Source organism: Agelaius phoeniceus, chromosome 4 (genome assembly GCF_051311805.1).
Source record: "Agelaius phoeniceus isolate bAgePho1 chromosome 4, bAgePho1.hap1, whole genome shotgun sequence".
Taxonomy (NCBI): Eukaryota; Metazoa; Chordata; class Aves; order Passeriformes; family Icteridae; genus Agelaius; species Agelaius phoeniceus.
Genome location: NC_135268.1, coordinates 38,090,822 through 38,111,615, shown reverse-complemented (window position 1 = coordinate 38,111,615; position 20,794 = coordinate 38,090,822). Strand labels below are relative to the sequence as shown.

General features: G+C 39.3%; 1 protein-coding gene across 3 annotated transcripts in view; it reads right to left on the bottom strand.

The window, feature by feature from the left end:
* Window positions 1-678: 678 nt before the first annotated feature.
* The window catches only part of GALNT7 (polypeptide N-acetylgalactosaminyltransferase 7), a 70,848-nt gene continuing 50,732 nt past the window's right edge, over window positions 679-20,794 (bottom strand). For 2 of the 3 annotated variants that reach the window (XM_054633706.2, XM_077177321.1), the window contains exons 4-12: window positions 19,307-19,437; window positions 18,989-19,068; window positions 17,005-17,187; window positions 13,559-13,676; window positions 11,485-11,607; window positions 9,243-9,461; window positions 6,973-7,071; window positions 5,563-5,691; window positions 679-2,916 (exon numbers count right to left, since the gene is read on the bottom strand). In XM_054633706.2, coding sequence (XP_054489681.1) covers window positions 2,779-2,916; window positions 5,563-5,691; window positions 6,973-7,071; window positions 9,243-9,461; window positions 11,485-11,607; window positions 13,559-13,676; window positions 17,005-17,187; window positions 18,989-19,068; window positions 19,307-19,437 — 1,220 coding nt within the window. In that variant the 3' untranslated portion in view covers window positions 679-2,778. Of the gene's footprint in view, window positions 2,917-5,562; window positions 5,692-6,972; window positions 7,072-9,242; window positions 9,462-11,484; window positions 11,608-13,558; window positions 13,677-16,671; window positions 16,855-17,004; window positions 17,188-18,988; window positions 19,069-19,306; window positions 19,438-20,794 lie in introns of all 3 variants that reach the window. The other variant, XM_054633705.2, reaches the window with a different exon arrangement.

Genomic DNA, 20,794 nt, shown 5'->3' with positions numbered 1-20,794 from the left:
GGTTCTGCTGTAGATTATCCTGGTGCCAGGATCTCTGGTAATAAAGAAAGATGTCCCCTCCTTCCTATTGCTCCCTGTTTCCATACATAAAAGGGTGTTGCCTACATGAATAGTCTGTCACATAACTCCAGGGTTTTGTCAAAAGAGCTTTTTGAAATCTGAATACTCAAAAGTGCACTGACAGATATGGCTGGGAAGCAAGAATCCCATTTGTAGAAAAAGCCCTGTAGATTTCAGCACTACTCTTAGAACTTGTGTCTTTCATGCCCTGATTTATTTACATCCTCCTTTGCTAAGGAACCTTCCCAGGAAAAAATAAAGTTTGACTCAAACATGTTTCTTGGTGGAAACATAAATGAACTAAGATAAGACACGGTAAAAACAATATAAACTGGACCTGGCCTTTGGTTCTACTCTCAAATTCATTTTCTATGAACATATTAAATCTACCTAATTATATCAGGCAGGTGATATGTCCATGTGTCAGTCCTCAGTGGGAATTTAAGTTTTCATTTCACTGGGAAAAACCTGAGTCCCCACAGATGGAACAAAAGGTACCTAGATAAAATTTAAAATAAACCACATTTAATATTTGTAAGTCTGCAACATTGAAGTTTCCTAGATTTTGAGATATGGGTGTTTCTAAAAAGATAATAATCCATTTTTACTCTGTAAAAGTATAGTAAAACAAAAAATTCAAATATTTTATTTACTTCACCTAAAAAACAAGCAACCCATAAGATATACATAGGCTTCCCAGATTTTTCCCTAATAAATTTTTTAAAGATTTATACAATTTCTACAGAAACATACAGTGTATCAAAATCTGCATAAATCAAATTTATAAAATATGTAGAAATGCATAGTGATATTATCATCAACTTACAAAGCAAGAAAATGGGAATTATTTTTTTCCAAGCCAGATCTAGTAGGAAAAAGTCATTACAGCAACAGCTTCTTATGATCTCATGTTTTGTAAGGTTTCAGTCTCACATACAGATTCATATTCACACACAGCATCAGCTTTCAATGAATTGCACATAATACCCATTTAAAATGCACACCCGCACAATCTATGTGCCACCATTCTTTCTCTTATGCATAGTTGTATGATTAAATTAATCTACCCAACACACAAATGGAGTCAGTTTTCACACACACAAGGAACAAGTACCAGCACAAAACCTTATTTTCCTTTTTTTCCCCAGTTTCTCCCTCCTTTATTTTCTATTTTTCATAGCTCTGAAAGGATAGATGAAAAGTTTAAAGAAACTAGGAAAGATCCCAAACTAATAGATCAGTGCTGACAGCCCTATAAAGATCCAAGTCTGTCACCAAATATGATACATAACTCTTGTTAACATCAATGGAAGCTGCATGCAATGCTATTCTAGACTTCAGGGAAGTATTTAGTCATACTTAATTGTGTGACGTTATAGGGACAACAGTTATGGAATCAGTACACTGATGTCAACATTTAAGTTACAAAATCTGGACAAAGGAAGTGAGGATAAGTCATTTCCTCTCCACCTCTCTATTTGTTCGGAGTCACTATTTATATTCCTAAGGGAGTCTGCATCAACTCCTTTCCAGAACATTTTTAGAAACAACTTCTTCACATTCTACTCTGTACACTGTAGCACCAAGCAGTTGGTTTTTCGTGTTTGTAATCCCTCTGGAGGAGTTGTGAATGACAGAAATAACAAGAAGATTAGTACGAACAAGTGTGATTTCAGGATTTCCATTTCTCTTTTGGAATCAAAATCTGGCATCCAAACTGGCTGACAGATGTCCTTGTGATGAATTACGCAGATGTGTTAAGTAGCTGGATGCTTTTTTCCTAATTATAAGTTTTAGTCCACCTCTAAGTGATTTCCATTCAAAATAGCAGTATAAATGAAGTATTTGACTCTTTCCAAGTTTTACATAATTGTGCAGCCTGTTTTCTGTTGTTACTGTTTATTTTAATTGTTTTTATGTAAGGCATGGTTTAAACAAGCAAATTAGTGCTTATAAATTCTTAATTCTTGGATTTGTGAGGGTGCTTACCTCCATCAAATTGTACCACATTAGCACTAAACTGGACAGTCTTCCTTCCAATGTACCAAGCACTCCGTCGAAGCAGAGCAGCCAAACTGGCAATAGAAATTTGTCTTTGTTAGCACACTAATTACACAGGGTGGTACGGCTGGTCCCTACCCCTGGTGACAGCTCAGAGCAACCCACTGCAAATTTCCAACAAATGCTTTCCTTGTGAAAGAGAGAAATGAAAGAGGCACTAAATATGTTCAAATTCATCTTCCAAAAAAGCAGCATGATTGTGAGAGAAGGCCACCCTGGCTAATAACCTGTGGCAGTGCTTAGTAAGATGTAAAATTAAATAAAAATATACAACAGGTTGATAATCACCAAGTTCTATGAAAATCTGATTACTACAACCTTTTCAAGTGTGTGTAAAAAAACTGCCTTCAGACCCCTGAGTGTAATCCCAAAGAAGACGACAACGCTTTTAACTATGTTCCTATGAACCATAGCTAACAGCACATTAATTTACCAACATCTTGAAACAAAAAGATGTAAACATCTACAGAGTTTAAGGTAAAGCAGTTTTGTAAACATTAACTGCGGATGATAATGTTATTGTAATAATCACAGTTCCTCTATGTCCTTCATCCAAGCCAGGAGGCTCACAGCTGTACAAAGTTAATAACTGCAGCAGTTTTCAGGCTATTTTCAGTCCTGTACAAATGAACGCGTCAGTAGGTAGGTTTTGTCTGTCTACACACTAAGGATGTTGTTCATTTCCCATTTTTGTGTTGCTTTACTGGAGTCACACTCTGAAATGAAAACTTGATGGAGGACTTCGGAGCGATCCAAGCACTTCCCTGACGGAATGTGAGTAAATCTGTGCAGATTCTGAAAGACAAAACCACCAGGAAAACGTGTTGGGTTTTTGTGTTGGGTTTATTTTCATTTGTTTGGGGTTTTTTTTAACATTTCTTTACATCTGCAATATAGTGATTTAAAAAACCAGGTTTCAGCATCCCAAAACAGATCAGTTCTACACTCATTTTACTATTTGTTAAACATAGCACTTTGCAGCCTTCATATTAAATCTTTGGTTCCTGTAGGTCCTCCTGAGATGCCTCCTGTTTCTCTTAGGCAACAAACTGCTAACAAAATGAGCAAAGTTCTATCTAAAATGCTTCTAGCCTTTTCATCCATCCTGTAACCAAACCAGAAGATTAACTCTTGAGGACAGCTCTATGAGGACTTCACGGGGCAGGCCCTCCTCCAATCAGCCCTCACAGAAAACAAATGAACAACACCAACATTAACACCACAGGGGTAAAAAAAGTACTAACTTGGCTCCCTGTTTGGCTGGCAGAAGAAGGGATAAAGAGTATGAGAGCTAAGTCTGCCTTCCAGAGCAGCAGGAGGCTGCCCAAGGAAGTGCAAACCTATTGAGCCAAGCATGTTCAGGCTGACTCTCACACATCTGTCTCCTTCCACACCCACCATGCTGCCATGCTCCTGTCTCCTGCCTTTGGTCTGTGGCTCCTCTCCTGCTTGCTGACCCCCTGTGCCAGAGGCAGCCCTGACTCTGACTGGCTGCATCCAGAGGGGAGGAGAAGGGAGCAGCAGCAAGCCCATGGCTCTGTGGGGGCTCTGCAGCCCTGCCCCATGCACACACACCCCTGGCATGGGGACCCTCTCCACCACCCCACACACATGTGCACAGCCAAATGTTGGTTCAGATCAATACCTGGCTCCTGCTGTGTGGCCAAATATGGGGGTCATCTAGTTGGAGAGAAAAATGGATGTCTAAACAAAAGCAACAGGCAGACCACCACCAGCCCTGTTCTCAATCCCTGCTACTGCTCAGTGCTCAAGCAGCACATGTTACACTCACCAAACTGGCACACTGCTTGTTTCAGAGACAGCCAACAGACCAACCAGATAAAATCTCCTTACAGCCTTAATTTACAGAAGGCCACAACATTTTTCAACAGTCCATAAGTGTCTCATTCCTCACACCTTCACCATTAGAAGAAACAGTTATACCCTTGGTATTGCACAGCAGTGTGCCCAATTCCTGGTATTTGGTTACACACCCTTGGTGGTCCTTTCATTCTCATCCTCCCTTTTTTTCCTTCCAGAAGCCAGTCAGTGTTTTGTTCTACAACCCAGACTGTGCTTACTGAGCTTCCTTTAACTTGTGGTAATAAGCAAACAATTACACCACCAGTGCTAGTGCAGAGGAAATGGATCTTGCATAAATGAAATTCTTAGAGAGAAGCCAAGTAACATGCTGGTATGAACTAGAATGGCTGGAGAGTTAAAAACTGCTACATATTATTCTCCTGAAATATTAAAGCTGAAGTTGGCCCTTACCTGCCACTGCTTACTGATTTTTACATTTCAGGTTTAAAGAAATTTGTCTGTCTATCCAGCACAAGGAAGCTGAGCTGGATGGAAATGGCATTATGGTACCTGATATTTCCTAGCTCTATGCAAACACCAGAAAATGTGGAGTAGCTTAAAGGATAACAAATAGATTTCACTGCACTCAACTGTGCATCTTTCAGACAACAATAAAGAATCCAGATAACCAGCTAATGAATTAATAAATATGCAATATGCTAGCTATATAAGCTGAAGAAAAATGGAATAGTTTCATAGATGTAGAACCAAGCTATATGTGACTATATCCAAGGATAACGTCACCCCTGGACTATTCAGTCTCATTTTCTTAAGACACAAAAAGAAATAGAAATGTAGGCATTTTTAAAACAACACTAACAAAACTTACATGAATAGTGAACTTACAGATATAATAACTAAATAGGTTGTAGCAGCCCTCACATGTACATCAGCCAACATTCCAAGTCCTTATTAAAAATTTATAGATTTTGCAACAGCACTATAACAGCACCACACCCAGGATTAAGAACAGAGCATGTTATTGTTACTAGAGAATGCCTAACGAAAAGGAAGTGAAATACTGAAGAAGACAAAGACAACATGAAAAGGCAGAGTAATCTTACATTTACCTGCTTCTATGTAGGCTTAAAAATATCTTGTCTTTAAACAGAGAAACACTTCATTTAGATTGCCCAAAATGAGACCTAATACTGACCCTAGCTTCTAAATGCACTCCAGCAGAGACTTTCTTAAAACAGAGCATACAAGCAGAAAGGGTGATGGCACTAAAAGCTTTTATAAAGCCTGTCACTAGGAGTGGACATGCTCTTTGCTTCCTCTGAGACATGTGCTAACTCCTAATATCCCTGTGGCAACAAATGTAGCCTCATGGACTTTTCCTTAAAGATTTTGCTATAGAAGACAGCAACTAGATTCACTAAATAAAAGGATCTTTCACTACAGGAAGTTTCTCTAGCATGCGTGTATTTCTGAGAATGTGCCATTAAAAATTTACTCAATTCAGTCAACCCTGTTACAGATCTTTAATTTCAGATACACATAAAACAAATTTTAAAGCTGAAAAAAACCCACTATGAAATCTAAAAGTGTATTTTCTTCCATATATCTGTTGCATACCTTGAAAAATTGCCACTCCTTGAATTCATTCTGATTACAGTGTGTAATCATAATTTTGGATCCATCTGGTCCTTTAGTTAAGCACTGATCGTACTGCATGAGTTGATTGGCTTCATTGATTCGGAAAAGCTAACGGGAAAGAAAAAGCCATTTTCACAACAGTTGACTCAATGAGCATTCTATAAACACTGCAAATACAATGAAATTATAACATTCAAAACATTTTCTGGTTTTATTACACCTGTCTTTCAGGAGGGTTCTTTATTTTGAATAACACACCTTTACTATCACAATACTAAATTTCATGGTTAACTTTCCTGTAGGACTTAGAAGGCCAAGAAACTTAACCAGAAAGACAAAAATGGTAAAGGGATTCATATTAAAGAGACTTCTAAAAGTGTTTAATTACAGACCTTTGTATGATTTGATGGCCAAACAACCCATTATCTTTATAATGGGTTGCCTGATAGCAAGTCCTTGATCCTGGACAGTAATTTCATGTGACGACACTAAAACTTTGGCATTTTACCCATGGAGGAAATCAATCTAATTCATCCAGATACAAATTATCCTGGCTACTTCTTACAGAATAATTGCAACAGGGTTTTTTGGGTAGCATATGCAGAAAAAGTAGTTTAGGGAACCTTTTCATTACATATCAGAATAAAAGAGACATTTCTAGGGGCTACTAAGACCTAATCCATATAGGATTTTTTAAAAACATCATCCTAAATGCAATTTTATGATTGCCATGAAAAAACTGCCTGGTTTAAATTTACATGGGCTTAAATAAGGACTAAATTCTGAAAAATTTTCCAACCAGAAAAGAAGATATAAAGACAGAACAGTAGGTCTGTGTGGTAGTGTGGGCACATTTGTGAAGATACAGGTCAAACACAATAAAAGCTTTGATTGCAACCCTCTAATAGTAATTATGTTCTGTCAATTAATTTGTAAATGAAGCAGAGATAAATTTCTGCTCATTTTCTTCTCTAATGTAGTGGAAGATGAGTTACTGCATAAAAGTGTTTTAGCTTGGACCAAAACAACTTCATCACATACTTGAGCTTCAGTAAAGCTTTTTTTCCTGAAGGATTAATTATTAAATAAGGGTAAGTGGTGAATCAGGAGCAATGCTAAGAGCTGAAGCAGTGATACTGTTGCTTCTTCATGTACCGCTTTCCCTGAAGAATTGATTATGAATTTACCTTCAATTTCATACCATTTATGTTTGAAATGGTATTTTCAGGCTGCTGTACTTCAGCAATATCAGTATGCTCCCAGAAAACCCTAATTCCCACTTTTGTAGCTGGCACCTAGGTGACTTGATGTACAGGCTTAACAGAAAACCTGCCTGTTATCAATCCACAGCAAGCAATTCTCCTTCAGACTTGCCTCCAAGCTCCTTACCTGATTTCCTCCCATTCTGTGGCACGGCCCAAGCTCAACAAAGCCACCGTTGGTGTGCCCCATGCTGTCGATGCAGTAAGAGGTTTCAAAGCCTCTAATCTGGAAAAGAGGTTTTGCACTCAGAGTTAGTCTCAAGGGAAAAATAAATACTAAGGAGTTCAGAAAATTCTCACTTATCTCTCAAACCAGAAACAGGTATCTGACAGAGAGATTAGACAAACCCGTGTATGAAATTTAAGTACTGATGTTAACTGTTCTGGGAGATGGAGCTTCCACTTGCCCATGCTAATTTGCAGGCTCTTTTATGACCCACAGTATGCTGATAGAGCCAGAGTTGCAAAGCTCAATTCCAAATTAATAACACCTAAATATAGGACTGCCAAGTATTTTAATTTATGCACTCTCCTATCAGAGCATGTTCCATCTCCTACATCTTCATAAATAAGCTCAGGGACTCAGGTAAGTCGCTCTCACTTGTGGATGAAGAGAAACAGGATGCAGAGGAGTTATGCACAGCAGCAATTACCCACAGCCAGACACAGCCCACTGACCCAGCTGCTCAGATGGACCTTCTGCAGCAGCAATTACACAGGAAAAAAAAAAAGAAATAAAATTGATGAGGGACAGGCACTGGCACAGGGATAAAGAACAGAAGTCCTGTCATAAAGCACGTCTCAACTGCTGATTATCTCACTCCCTTCTCAGAAGGGCCAACAAGCAGCCTTACAAAGATTTTATGACACAAATAACATTTTTTCCAGACCTATTTTCTTTGCCAGAGCCTCCTTCCTCTTTGTAATGGTATGAAAAGTCTGAAGGACTAAGCTTAGACTCTTCCAGGGAGTGCTAGGGAAGATGAACCCACACTTTCATACCCTAGAGTTTGGAAATGCAATCAGTGTGGTGCTACAAATGGGAGGAGGAGGGACAGGACTTCTCAGATGTAGGATAACTAGCAGCCTGTGAAGAAGAGGGTGCTAGTTATCCTACATAAGAAGAAAACTTCAGAGAAGTCTCTGAACTCAGAATTTTCCTGTTGCTTCACCAGACCCACTTGCTTTTATCAGGGATGATTTCCTGCAAGGTCACCAGTATTATTTTATACTTTTCAGATGCTTTCACCTTGGTGAACAGCAATATTTAGTGTACCTTCCAAACTCTTTATGTAGACACCTGAGGAGGTCTAAGGCTCATCTAGTAGCTGATGCTTTGTGCTAGCTTTTAGGGAAGAAGTCAAGGTGGCATTATTCATCTGGTCTGTCAGACAAAAGATTATTTGTACCCCCTTTCACCACACACATGCTCTGTATCACTAATTCTAGCATTAAGAAATTAGAGGTGACACTTGCTCGGTGATAGGAGACAGCAGAGATCTGTATTTTCTAACGTGCTTTTGAAGTTGCAAAACCATGTATCATATTCATCATATCTTGGGAAAGAAGGTTGCTAAATTTGGGGGGACACAGGAGTTCTCCTCAGCTAGTAAGAAGATCTTAATTTCCCTCAACAGTCTGCAAAAGTGAAATAAATAGGAGAGACAGGGCAAAAAAGTAATCAATTGCAGAGGGGGAAAGAATCTGAAAGCATGCAGGAGACCTGCAGTATGTGCTTGCCAAGGTGTGGGCTAAATGCCAGAATGAGACAGGCAGAGTTCAGTGAGGAGTCCTGCACTCACCTGTGATATCCCAACTTCCTCTGCCAACCACTTGAAAGTGCTGTATTTGCAACCACATTCTTAATTTAGTGAAGTCATAATTGTATACACTGATGTTGGAAACAATGGTGACAGAATCATATAAAATCCTTACATGCAGGTACGGGGCTAGCTGAGGCTGTAAATGTATGAGTACATCCCAGTCTAGCAAACACAGGCAGAATGAACTCCAGAATGAACTCCACCTGGATTTAATGATCTGTTCTCTAGGCCTTCACACAAAAGATATTTTCACTGATCAATCTTCATCAATACTCCTATATGCAGGATTCAAATGTTTTCCTTTTGAAAAAACTTAAATTCTAATTATAGAAAAAAGTGCTTTGGACAGGACTAGACATAAATTATCCTTCAAGGATCTGTGGAACTAATTAAAAAATCACACCTGCAAAAGTAGATATAATTTTTTTCCTGGGTTACATCTTTATAGCTCTCTGGTTAGTATCATATAGCTTAGTACAGAAGTAATCAAATAGCCTGTTCACATGGCAAGTCACAATTGCTTCCTTTTGAATTCATAGTTTTTTTAAAAAAGCTCCTACACAGGTGTACCTACCTCTCCCCAGTCCACGTTTTTGGGTGGTAAGGGGTAATAAGAAGTTATATCATATGCTATTTCTTCCATAAACCACTTAAAACTTTTGCAGTTGTGATCTTCACGGAATTTCTTCAGCTCAGATATATCTCCATAGGGCAGCGCCTTTGTCTCCGGCCGGCTGGCATAGAAGTAATCTTTGTATTCATCCCACCACACTTCTACAACCCTGACATAGTTCTGTGAAGAATAAAGACACTGCTGTGACCTCAAAGCACACAAAAACAGGCCAGAAGTAACTCCTTGTTAAGAACAGACATTTAAGGATTTATCCTCTTAGAAAGTGACAGCATAGTATTGTTATACAGCATTAATAATCTGTCACTATCAGCACACTATACAAGACACATGAATATTATTTTCAAGGGATAGTTTAGGACTGAAGCCAGCAAATTAAATTGGGCTGCTTAATGTGAGTGCAAAGTCTTTTTCCAAGATTAGAGATTGTTTCTTTGAAAATGAAGACTTTTCAGTAATGGGTGCAACAACATGTTGCATTTATTTGCTTCTGTTAGAACTGTAATTCATGGTTTCTATTCACCTTCTACAATTTTGAATGAAGAGAATGATATGCATTGGTCCACTAACAGGGAAAAAAATTAAATGGGTCAGCTACTTGGAGAAGGGGGAAAATCAGATAGCTCACTTGGTAAAAAGCCTCTCCCTCACATCTTTCTTATTCTCTTTGATGACTCCTATCTCTATATAGAATGCACACATTCTAGATGCCTCACTTTGTTAAATTCTTCTAGTGTTAATTACCTATGTTAAAACAGTCTTAAAAGATTTGACTGAAGGCACAAATTATTCAGACTTTAATCCACATCTGGCATAAACTGAACAAAGCTATAAAAAAAGGACATTTACTGTGAGGACAGGAGGGTGCCTGAAGAAGGGGAAAAGCTATTTCTACATCCTGCCTTGTACAGAGACGGAACTTAATATTTAAGAACACTCAGCAGTGCTTTTTATATTCAGTAAGCAGGCCAGCAGACTCATGTAAGGTGTTAAGATATTCAACAAATATTTTTTAACATCTTTTAAGAACACTAAAATGATTTTTATTACTTCAGACAAGGCAAACTAGCATCTTGCCTGCACTGAGCAATAGACCAATCATTTGCTGTCCTGTTGCCCACTCCTCTGTCTCTAACCCCAGATATGTCCCCCTGGGCTCCCTTGTACTGGTCCCAGTCCTTGTTTCACCAAAATGTTAATCAACTCACATTACTAACACGGGACTTTTTTGGGGGCTGTGGGGATGTGGGGGTGTGCATGCCAGGATAGTTTTTACCATTCAGCTAGGCTGGGACATTGCCTTTGGAACTGGCTAGTTAGGCTGGCTCAAGCCAAACTCTATAACCCTACAGGTACTCATTGTCTAGGAAGATTGTTCTGGGATTGGAATTAATCACAAAGAGCTGGGTCTTTGGGAGTGGGATTTACTGATGGCCAGAACTGAGCCCAAGAGAAAGCCTAAACTGGGCAATAGAAAAACTTAACAGGAGGGTTGTCTCTCTCCCTGCTGGTAGATGAAAACTGATATAAACAGTTTTTCTTGATTCAAATTCTCTCTTCAGATACAGAGCTGGCTCATTTGCTCTCTGGAATTGATGTCTAATTTTAATTTCAGGGCTTGAATAACACTTCTACAATCTGCAGGGTACCTGAGGAGCTGCAAAGCCTCATGATGTAGGGCAGAGCATACCATCTTCCCAGGTGTCATTTACTGCTTCTTAATTAAAAAATGCAGACACAAAAGTCTGAGAGATGCTAGATTCCAGAGTTCACTAACTTGGCCTAGAATCATACCTGTCTTTATCAAGATAAAAGGGGATTTCAAACCCATGATCTTCATCTCCAGGAGTGTGCTGTAGTTACTAGAATTGTTCATACACACTTGGGCACAGCGCAGCAAAGGCTGGAGGTGCTGACATTAAGTAAGGGGAAGTGCTTTTGTGCCTCAAAGATAGTGGGGCAAGGCTTTAGAGCAAGAAGATAGGTTCCAGGATTCTCTACTCTTAACAACAGTGGGATTAACACAAAGATTTCTCTCCTGTGGGAATGACCATCCGAGCTTAAGATACTAAATCACTTTGGATGAAGAGCTCTCTAAACTGTTACTGGTAATTTATACACATTTATCTAAAACTGTTCTTATCTGAAATCAAAAACCACCTTCCAGGTTGCTTTAGAGCTGTACCTTTAATGTAGGAGAAGAGCCAACGTACACAGGGGGTGGATTTCCTTGCCAGCCCTGCAGACGATAGATGTGTCCAACACGAGAACAGGGAACAAAGAGCAGCTTTCCCCCACACTGCCAGATCTACAAGGTAAAACAAAGGTATTATTAATATATATGCACAGGAATTTAAGACAGACAAATAGATAATAAATTATGGAAGAAATGTCAGCTGCATTTCTTACTATGCTATCATATATTTACATATTTTTTGCTCCAGATGTAAGCATAAAGAAAATAGGTCTTTGAAATGAGAGGTATACTGAGTACACTTTCAACTCAGCCAGGAAGTTACTCAACTAAAGCAATTTTTGAAAAAGCTTTTTAAAAAGTTGGGCATCTCCTTCCATCACTATTTCAGAACAACGGTAATGAATGAGTGCCCAAAATCAGAAACTGGGTAATTTTTATGATGACAGAATTATTGATATTTTGATTTTATTGAAGTAATTCACATGCCATCATTAAGATGGGTTTTGGTTAGATGCCCATTCACATTTAAGTTTTTCTTAATAAATATTAGTAGGAGATAAGGATGTGTTAGGTAACTCATTGCTCCAAGCAGAAACAGATATTTATTTGACTACAGTAGCTGAAAATAAAAAAATATTTGAACTATTTGAAAATGAAAAAAATACCATTCTGAAATTCCCCCACTCCCACGTATCTTTGGATAATCCCTTAATGGGGAAAAGAAAATGTACTTAAATCAGAATTTAGTTGCTCCTAGTTTGGAGAAGTTTAATTGTAGCACCAAATTCTAATTCAAGCAAACCTTGTGAATGTTTCAAATTATTCTAAATTCCAGATTAAACATATGATTTACCAGTATCAGGGAAGATGGGCAGAGTATCTTACTTTCTTCATTGCATCATGATATTAATTTTCCAAAGTTTCATCAAAAAACCTCCTCAGGTATGCAAGGATATTAATTTTATTTGCTATCTAGGAGTGAGCAAGGCTGATAAATGTTTAGTACTTCTGAAGATTGGTTGTGATCTACATGAAACCACTTTGGAGGTGTCCTCATAATGAGCATTTCAATCACAGAATTACTGTAAGTAATTTCAGTCATGATTTTGATCTAAGCAAGATGGAGAATGATGTGGATAAAGACCCTGTGTGCATAACCTTCAATAAATACCCTTTGCATATGGATTTACAGCTGAGCAAGTGCACTCAGGGCTTTCCTCTAACTCATGAAAAGCTTTCCACTGTTATTAAGAGTAAAGAACTCAGAGCAAGAGTAACTAAGGGAGCTCTGAATGTACTTTTTGTAAAATTCAGGTACGGTTTCACAGATTGCTGCTGAGGCTATAAGACATCTTCACTTTGGTCTGTTCATCGGGCCTGATTCCTGCTGCCTGCACTTGTGCCATTACAAATACTGAAGCAACAAGAAGCTAATGGATCATCCTGTGTTTCCTGCAAACTGAAGAGCATGCGTATGCCTAGGAGTGAAAGTAAAATCCTCCCTGTGATTATGAATTATGCAGTTAGTATTTCAATTATGAAGACTTCTCTTATGAAGAAGTTCTTGAAATGCTGAAAAGCATATGAAATAATTTTTCACTCACAAAAATGGCAGGGAGGAAGCAGATTACTTTTTGTTGCACCATTATATACTTTCCAAGTGCACATGCATAAGCTGAGGACTATGAGGACTACTTGTTCTCTAATACTGTTTTAATTGGAAATTTTTTTCTATACTCACTATGAGAACATTCAGTTTCCTCCCATAAAATTTGCCAGTCTGGTTTTATATTGGATATTTGGGAAATTAGGGGTGCAATCCCAAACTGTTTACAAAACCTAGATTACGCATCATTTGAGTTTCAGCACAAAGCCACCTCTCTGAACGCTTCTGTCCCAAAGTCCACAAGGAAACACTGAGGACACACATCTCTGTCACATCTCCTCATATCAAAACCTGGGCTTCATGGCGAAGAGGTAGGTCTGTCTAAACTCCAAACAGAAGTATTTACAGAAAAAAAAAATCTATCTAATTGAATGAATTCTCAAATATTGGTGTTACCTTGTAAGAAATTTCAAAATTTTCACCACCCCAGATTTGAAGCCCTGGATCATAGAGACCCAGCTCAAAGAAGAAATCTCGTTCAATGGCAAACAATCCACCAGCCATTGCAGGGGACCTGCGAAGAGGAAGACAGTGTAACTCCTTCTTCCAAAAGGAAACAATAGCACTCAGAGAAAGCTTTAGGGAAGAAAGCAATTCAGCTAACATGTAAAGTAAAGATCAGGTAAATGGCAATACACTGAAAAATCATAAAGCTTTGTCATCAGCTTGCAGCAATTTTCTGAAGTGGCATCTATATAATTTTTAGTGAGGTCACAGTTTCTTATTATGTTGTGAGTTTTCTTCTACAAGTAATTTATTTAATTAATTAATTTGATTATAGAAAATTTTGGTCTGAATTTTCCATTCAGGCAGTCAACATCCTTCTATTAAAATAAAAAACAAGATGAGAATCAGTGTGATGAGATGTTTCTCTCTTAAAATTTTTTCTAGTTTTTGAGATAATATGAAACTGCAAACAGGTTTATGTTCTGAAGAGCTGCCACATTGAAACTCATTGTCTATTAAACAAGTAACAGAGTTTTTCCAGCTTTCTGATCTTCTAGCTCCTTTTGTCCTATTAGGAGACACTTTACACTATACTCGGTAAAATTTTAAGGAGGGTCTAGATGAAGTAGTCCAAGGTTTCCATTTTGGTTTAGTCTTTTTGCTGTTACCCTTTTCCTTTTAATGGCTTTGTAAATCCCTTCCCATATGCCATGATTCAATTAGCAAGTTTTAATGTGTCAAAAAGATGCTGTGGTCTGGATTACAGCTTGTGCTGGTTTTGGCTGGGGTAGAGTTAATTCTCTTCCCAGTGGCTGGCATGGGCTGTGTTTTGGGTTTGAGCTGAACACAGGGCTGATAATGGGGAGATGTTTTTGTTATTTCTGAGCTGGGGCTGCACAGAGCCAAGGCCTTTTCTGCTTTTCATCCTGCCATGCTGTGGAGGAGACTGGGGGTGCATGGGAGGCAGGGAGGGGACACAGCCAGGAACGGTGACCCAAACTGAGCACAGTTTGGTCAGATATTCCTGACCACAGTTTGGCTGGATATTCCAGACCATGTGGCATCATGCTCAACATATGAAAATTGGAGGAAGAAGGGGGAATGTTTGGAGTGATGGTGTTTGTCTTCCCAAGTCACTGTTGCATGTGATGGGGCCCTGCTCTCCTGGAGACAGTTGAGCACCTGCCTGCCCATGGGAAGCAGTGAATTCATTCCTTGTTTTGCTTTGCTTGGGTGTGTGTGCTGACTCTCAGCATAATTAATTATCAGTTTAGTTGCTGTCCAAATTAGGTGATCACATGCCAAAGTACTGCTACATGTCCCTTTCTACTTGCTGCCTGCAGTATTTTCCTCCAACACTGCTTTTGTATCCTGGGGTTAAAAAGCCAGAAGACACAGCAGGGGAAAGCACTTTGCACAGCACAGCACCACAGCTTTCCTGCACTTTTGGTTTTCCTCAGCACCATAAAGACTTGGCAAGTGGAGAAGCCTCAGATACTGCAGTTTCAGGCTTGGCCTCCAAGATGCTGCCAAGTGTGTTAAAGTAAGAGCCACATAAGCTAGGCAGTTTACTTCATAGGATACAAAGAGGTAAGCACTGTTACTGAAAGAAGGATTCAGTCCTGGGGCAATTCTCACGTTACAAAAACGTTTCCTTGCTGCTTTAAGCTGTTGAGGATCTTTTTGTTTTCTTTTTAAGCTAAGCAATCCTGGCTATGGTTTCAGCAAGACTTTTACTTGGTATTACTTGCCTTGGTATTGCTGCAAGAAAAGGCACACAGCCTAGAGACAAACAGATGCAGGGCATGTCTCTTTTTAAAGGAAGCACTGTACATCTGAAGGTATTGAAAATAAAGTCATCTTTTAAAACATTCTGAGAACATGTGTTCTGTGTTTCTGGGAACAGTTTAAACGATTTTAAGACCTGTTTGGATGGTAAACACAGAACACTACAGCAATGTTTGAAATAGTTTATCCCCCTCTAAGTGAATATTAAAGTTCCAATGTGGACAGCCTCATCAGAAAATGGTATTATTTAAACTGTATACAAAACATATCAAAGCTTCATATTGCTTGCATGTGTTGCCATTTTAGCAAAGAACAATCATGGGTGGGGATAGGGAACTACCAACATCAGTTCTTACGATGTTTAAATCATATATAGAAGCAATAGAGGGCATTAGATTCTGAAGATGTGAAGATTGCTTTCAAATGTAGTAAAATGATTAGTTAAGTGTGAAGGGGAAAGTAATAAAAAACCAGCAGAACCACAGTCTCCCAGTATTGCAAACCCATCCAGAAACCATAGTTTCTAAGCTAGGGTTTCTAGGCAGTTTTTGTTTTCTGGGAAGAAAACATATCCCACTACAAAGCATAATAAAAAGGCAGAAATTCCATGAAAATTATTGTAATTTTCCCATAATAAAAGGTGCTGTTTTTATCTTTCTTCCTTTTTTTTTTAATGGTATGTGTATTAAATTAAAATTCTTAGGAAATATCTAGCCAAGATTCTTAAACAATATGCTTCTTTGTCAGATGTGATCCATTGTGAAGCAAGTGGCAGATATATGACAAAAGGGATTTTTTTTGATACACATGCATAATCCTCCAGCTGTATGCATGCATCAGGCCATGACAGCAGGCTACAGATTTTATGCATTACCATCTATCAGAAATACTTCCAGCATGCTCGTTATTTCAAACCAAATTGTTAAACAAGCACTGCTGTTTCCAACAGTGCTTGAAAAAAATATCACAGCTTATTAAAGTTTTCCCTGGCAACAAAGGGAAATATACAATTATACAATCTTTTGCCAAACAGAACCCAGAAATTCTAATGTGCACCCTATTAACCACACAAGAGCAGGACTAGAGAGGCAACACAAGGTAGCAAAGATATTTTGAGCGAATAGTCAGTTGTGGCAAACAGGTCTGACTAAACAAAGCAGCTAGTGTGGTTAGAAACATGAAGGTGCTCAGGCTAGAAGTACATGCAAGTTTTAGTGGATCAATATTGACTTCAGAAACAAAAAAAAGAAACGGGTAAGTGATTTAGTGATTACCGATACGGTTCAGTTTTTGTCTTTCTGCTTTCCTTCTCTCTCTTGGTCAAGGGAACCCTCTTCCATAGCATACTCCAATCCCACGCTCCTCTAGCAAACCCATCTTCGTCACCACCCCCTTGTGGCACAATCTTAAAAGAGTTGCCATCTATGACATCTATGAGCGGCACCGTGCATGTGGTTCTGCGGGCGGGTGGCCGGGCGCGGTTACGGGCAGGGCGCGGGGCGCGCGTGCGCCCGCCGAGGTTCGTGGGGAGACAGGGGGGAGGGAAAAAGGACAGGGTTTAGACAATCATTCCTTAGGATTCACAGTAGGTAAACAGCTCTCTTTACCGATAAGGCTCAGTTTTATGTTTTCGTTTGGACTTTTCCTTGTGGCTTAACGGAATTCGTTTCCATAGCAAACTCCAGTCCCAGGCCCCTCTGGCAAAACCATCTTCATCCCCACCTTGTTGTGGCTCAATGGAATAATCATTCCCATCTATGTAATCTATTAGAGGTACAGTACATGTAGTTCTGAAACATTTATAGAAGGGAAAGAAAGAGCAAAATACAATTTCAGAAGAGTCATCTGTCTAATCTGAAATGTACACCATTAATTAAGTTCATAGAGCACTGTATATAAAAATTCACTTGTAAACACACTATTAAAAAAATGAACCCTCAATAGAAGAAAAAAGAGATGGTCTTTTCTTTACATTGTTTTAAGATGTTCTAAAACCAGAAAAGTTATGTTTGAGATGCTAATATATCAATTGTTTTATCAGTACATTTTTCTTTATGTGGAATTCTTGATACCAGTCTTCTAATAAAGCACTGCTGGAGTAAACAGAGGAGCCCTCATGAGGCCAGGGTTCTCACAGTACAGTTATTTCCTGTAATTTCTATTCATATCAGATCTTAGCTGTCAACAAGTAAGATAAACACATAGCTTTTACTAGTGTTAACACAGATTTTCCTTATACTGTCCTATTCAAATGCCCTGAAAAAACCCACCAAACTCTAAGGATAAAAAAACATTACTAGTGCTCTCCTAGAAGCAGTTTTCAGTAGAATTCTTCCTGTTTGATTTGTAATACTCTCCTCATTGTGATCTATCACACACAACATTCACCAAGGAAAAGACATTATCTTGTTTTTCTCCCCACATTTTCCAAATGAGTTTCCCAGTGACCCAGGCTGGAGCACTCCCACCTTTTTAAATGAAGCTCCAAGAGATAGAAAAGGCAGGGGGGAAGAGACATGCTAACACCTTGCTGTTCTTTGAGGCAGAAGCAGCAGCAGGCTGCACCCTGGGTACCAGGGCATGGAAGGAGGCTGCCAAGCACTGTCTGCTGGCACTGTGTGTCTCAGCACCTCTGGTCACCATCCTGCAGCCTTCCCCTCTGTGGGCAGTGCTGGAGGATGCCTCTAAAACCCCCTCTTCTCACCAGTCTTTCTTGTGTGAAACAGCAATACACACTCAATGGGAGCACAAACGCATTTCCATCTTCTCCCTAGTCTTGGTTGTTACAGCCTTTAAAACACACAAACCCAAATTCTTCAAGAGAGTTCTGGTAGCATGGCAGGTTAACAAATAGTTTTTAGGATTAAGGAGCTATTTTATGGGATTAAAGAGTTTAATCCTGTACATGGTTTCCTAAACACACATAGCACTGACCACACAAGCCACGAGTGCAGTAGCACCCAGCAACAACAACATTTCAACAGCTGGAAGGAAGGAAAGCCCTGGGGATGTCTCTCCTCTGGCACCCCTCACAGACTCCCAGCAAGTGCCTGGGTCAGTGGCACAGACAGCTCAAGCCTGGCCTCACTCTGCTGCAGACAGTGCTCCAAAGCACTTCAGAGGAAACAAATACGACCAGACATCAAGACCAAAGATGAGAAAGTCATAAACTCTTGAGATCACAGAGGCTTTAAACTCCCATTAAATCAAAACATTTATTGCTATTTTTTCTCTACCAAAAGCCCCAGTTTTTTTGTTATTTTGTTCAATCATGCTCCTTATTCAGCTAGAACATTTCAAAATCAGTGCCTCGGATCATTGTAAAAGACAAGAGTTACATATAATCTGCACTAGACAAAATATTCAGTATGTCTATTAAAATAAACTGCCTGGAGATTAATTTCCCTGACTATATTCCTTCCTCATTATGTATCTTTTATGCTGGGAGATAATATAATCATCACATGGAAAATATTGATGTAGCTTGATATAGATATAAAACATATCGACTGCAGTTTGAAAAGTGAAGATTATTACTGTGACTTCTACTTTCTAAAAGGCCAGAAACTGGAAGTAACAGGAGAACATTACCTGTCCTTAGATATAGGAGCTATAAGTGGTGCATACCAATTAATTCCCACCTCACAATGGGCATCAAGGTAAACCAAAACCTTTGAAGGAAGAAAAAAAAGAAGTAACTTATATTTTTGTGTACAACATTGTTACTTAATTAAGCTTCCTTACATTGAGAAACATTTATATTATAAACAAGAAAATGAAGATTAAATGAGTAAAATGAAGCTCTTCTTAAAACAATATCAATAATTTCCACATGTCTATTGGAGCCACCACAACCTTTCCCCCCCCCAAAAAGAAAAAAAACAGACTTGTGAGTGAACTGGCTCCTACCTGTCCAAGTTTAGCCTTCTGGGCTCCAATGCTTCTAGCCTGGATCAAACCTTCTCTCCTCTCATTTCGAAATACCTTTACAAGGCCATTCCACTGCTTTATGTAGTCATCCAGCCTCTCTTGTAAGTGTGCTATCAGATAACAAAGAAAAAAAAATTGGGGAGGTTTAATAAAAAAGAGTTTTGTTCTCTTAATATAAACCAAAAATATCTACAGACATTTACAAGAACCTTTAATTCAACTACTCACAAACACTAAAACTGAGGAGATCAAGACCACTGACCTCATGGCACGGGTTTGTGTCTGGCACATCTGAAGAAACGGCAGCTGAAGGGGTTGGCCACACCACAGGGAGCTGGGTGGACAACCCACACTCACTTGTACATATCACAGAGTGGCTTTCAGCTTTTCATCTGCATTCCAAGCAGCCAGAGAAGTGTCTACACTTCAGCACACATCTTTCCTCATCAGATGATGTCACATGTACAGCTGAAGGCACCACTTTTCACTCAAACATTTCCCTTCACTCACTTTCACCCTCACAAAGTTTTCTGTGAGTCTATTAATAATCTGGAAACCTGAGGCAGAGTCTCACCATGTTCAAATTATTGCTCTCCTTCATCTAGACCTGTTCCCTCTTGTGGAGGTTTTAGGATGATCTTCTAATGAGATTAATGACAATAATTGGAGGGCCAGAAGTGCATCATACTGAGAAGAAAACAAATCTTTAGCTAAAGGGACTTCCATCAGTAAAAGGATGAGTAACCACACAAGAATCAAGATGAGCTATGCTTAAATGGTTTCAGATTTGTATTTGCAGATTTGTATTTGTCTGGGCCAAACTTCTCTGGAAACCACATTCCTGCCACACTGTTTCAGAAAAGGATCCTAGTGTTGCTTAGCATTTTTGCCCAGATGATTCTGCTGAGAAAATTCATGAAGGCAGAAAGGCTGGTAATCAGGTGCCTGCTGTTTGTGGCTGTGCTGATTTAGCTGCTGTGTTTGTTAAAAATCTATTTTTGTACTCAAAGGCTCAAAAGAATTGTCTACAGCTTCAGTTTCTCTCAGCTGGGAACCAAAATAGGTCACCTAATCTACAGCTGAGGCACCCATGCCCTGGTTTGCTTTGCACCAGCTCCGAGGGGCCGATTGCCACTATTCCTGTGCTTGGTGCCTGGGAGTGGCTGCCTGGAACAGAGGCTAGGCAGGACTTAGAGAACAAAGTGGGTATTTATTAAAGGCCTTCAATACAGGCACCTTGGGCAGTCCAAGCCTCCAAGAGAGGCTACACCCAAGGGGGATGATGGCCATGAGTTTTTCAGACAGATACAAGTTTGGTCCGTTTACAGATCAGGGGTTAATCCTCCAATCACAGCTTCAGGTGATGAAGTCATATTCCCCCAGTTTGCTCCCCCCCAGTTCACTTCTGTTTATACTTTTTGGGACCTGAGGCTGTAAGGCACCCTTGAATCTCAGGCCCAGAGGGAT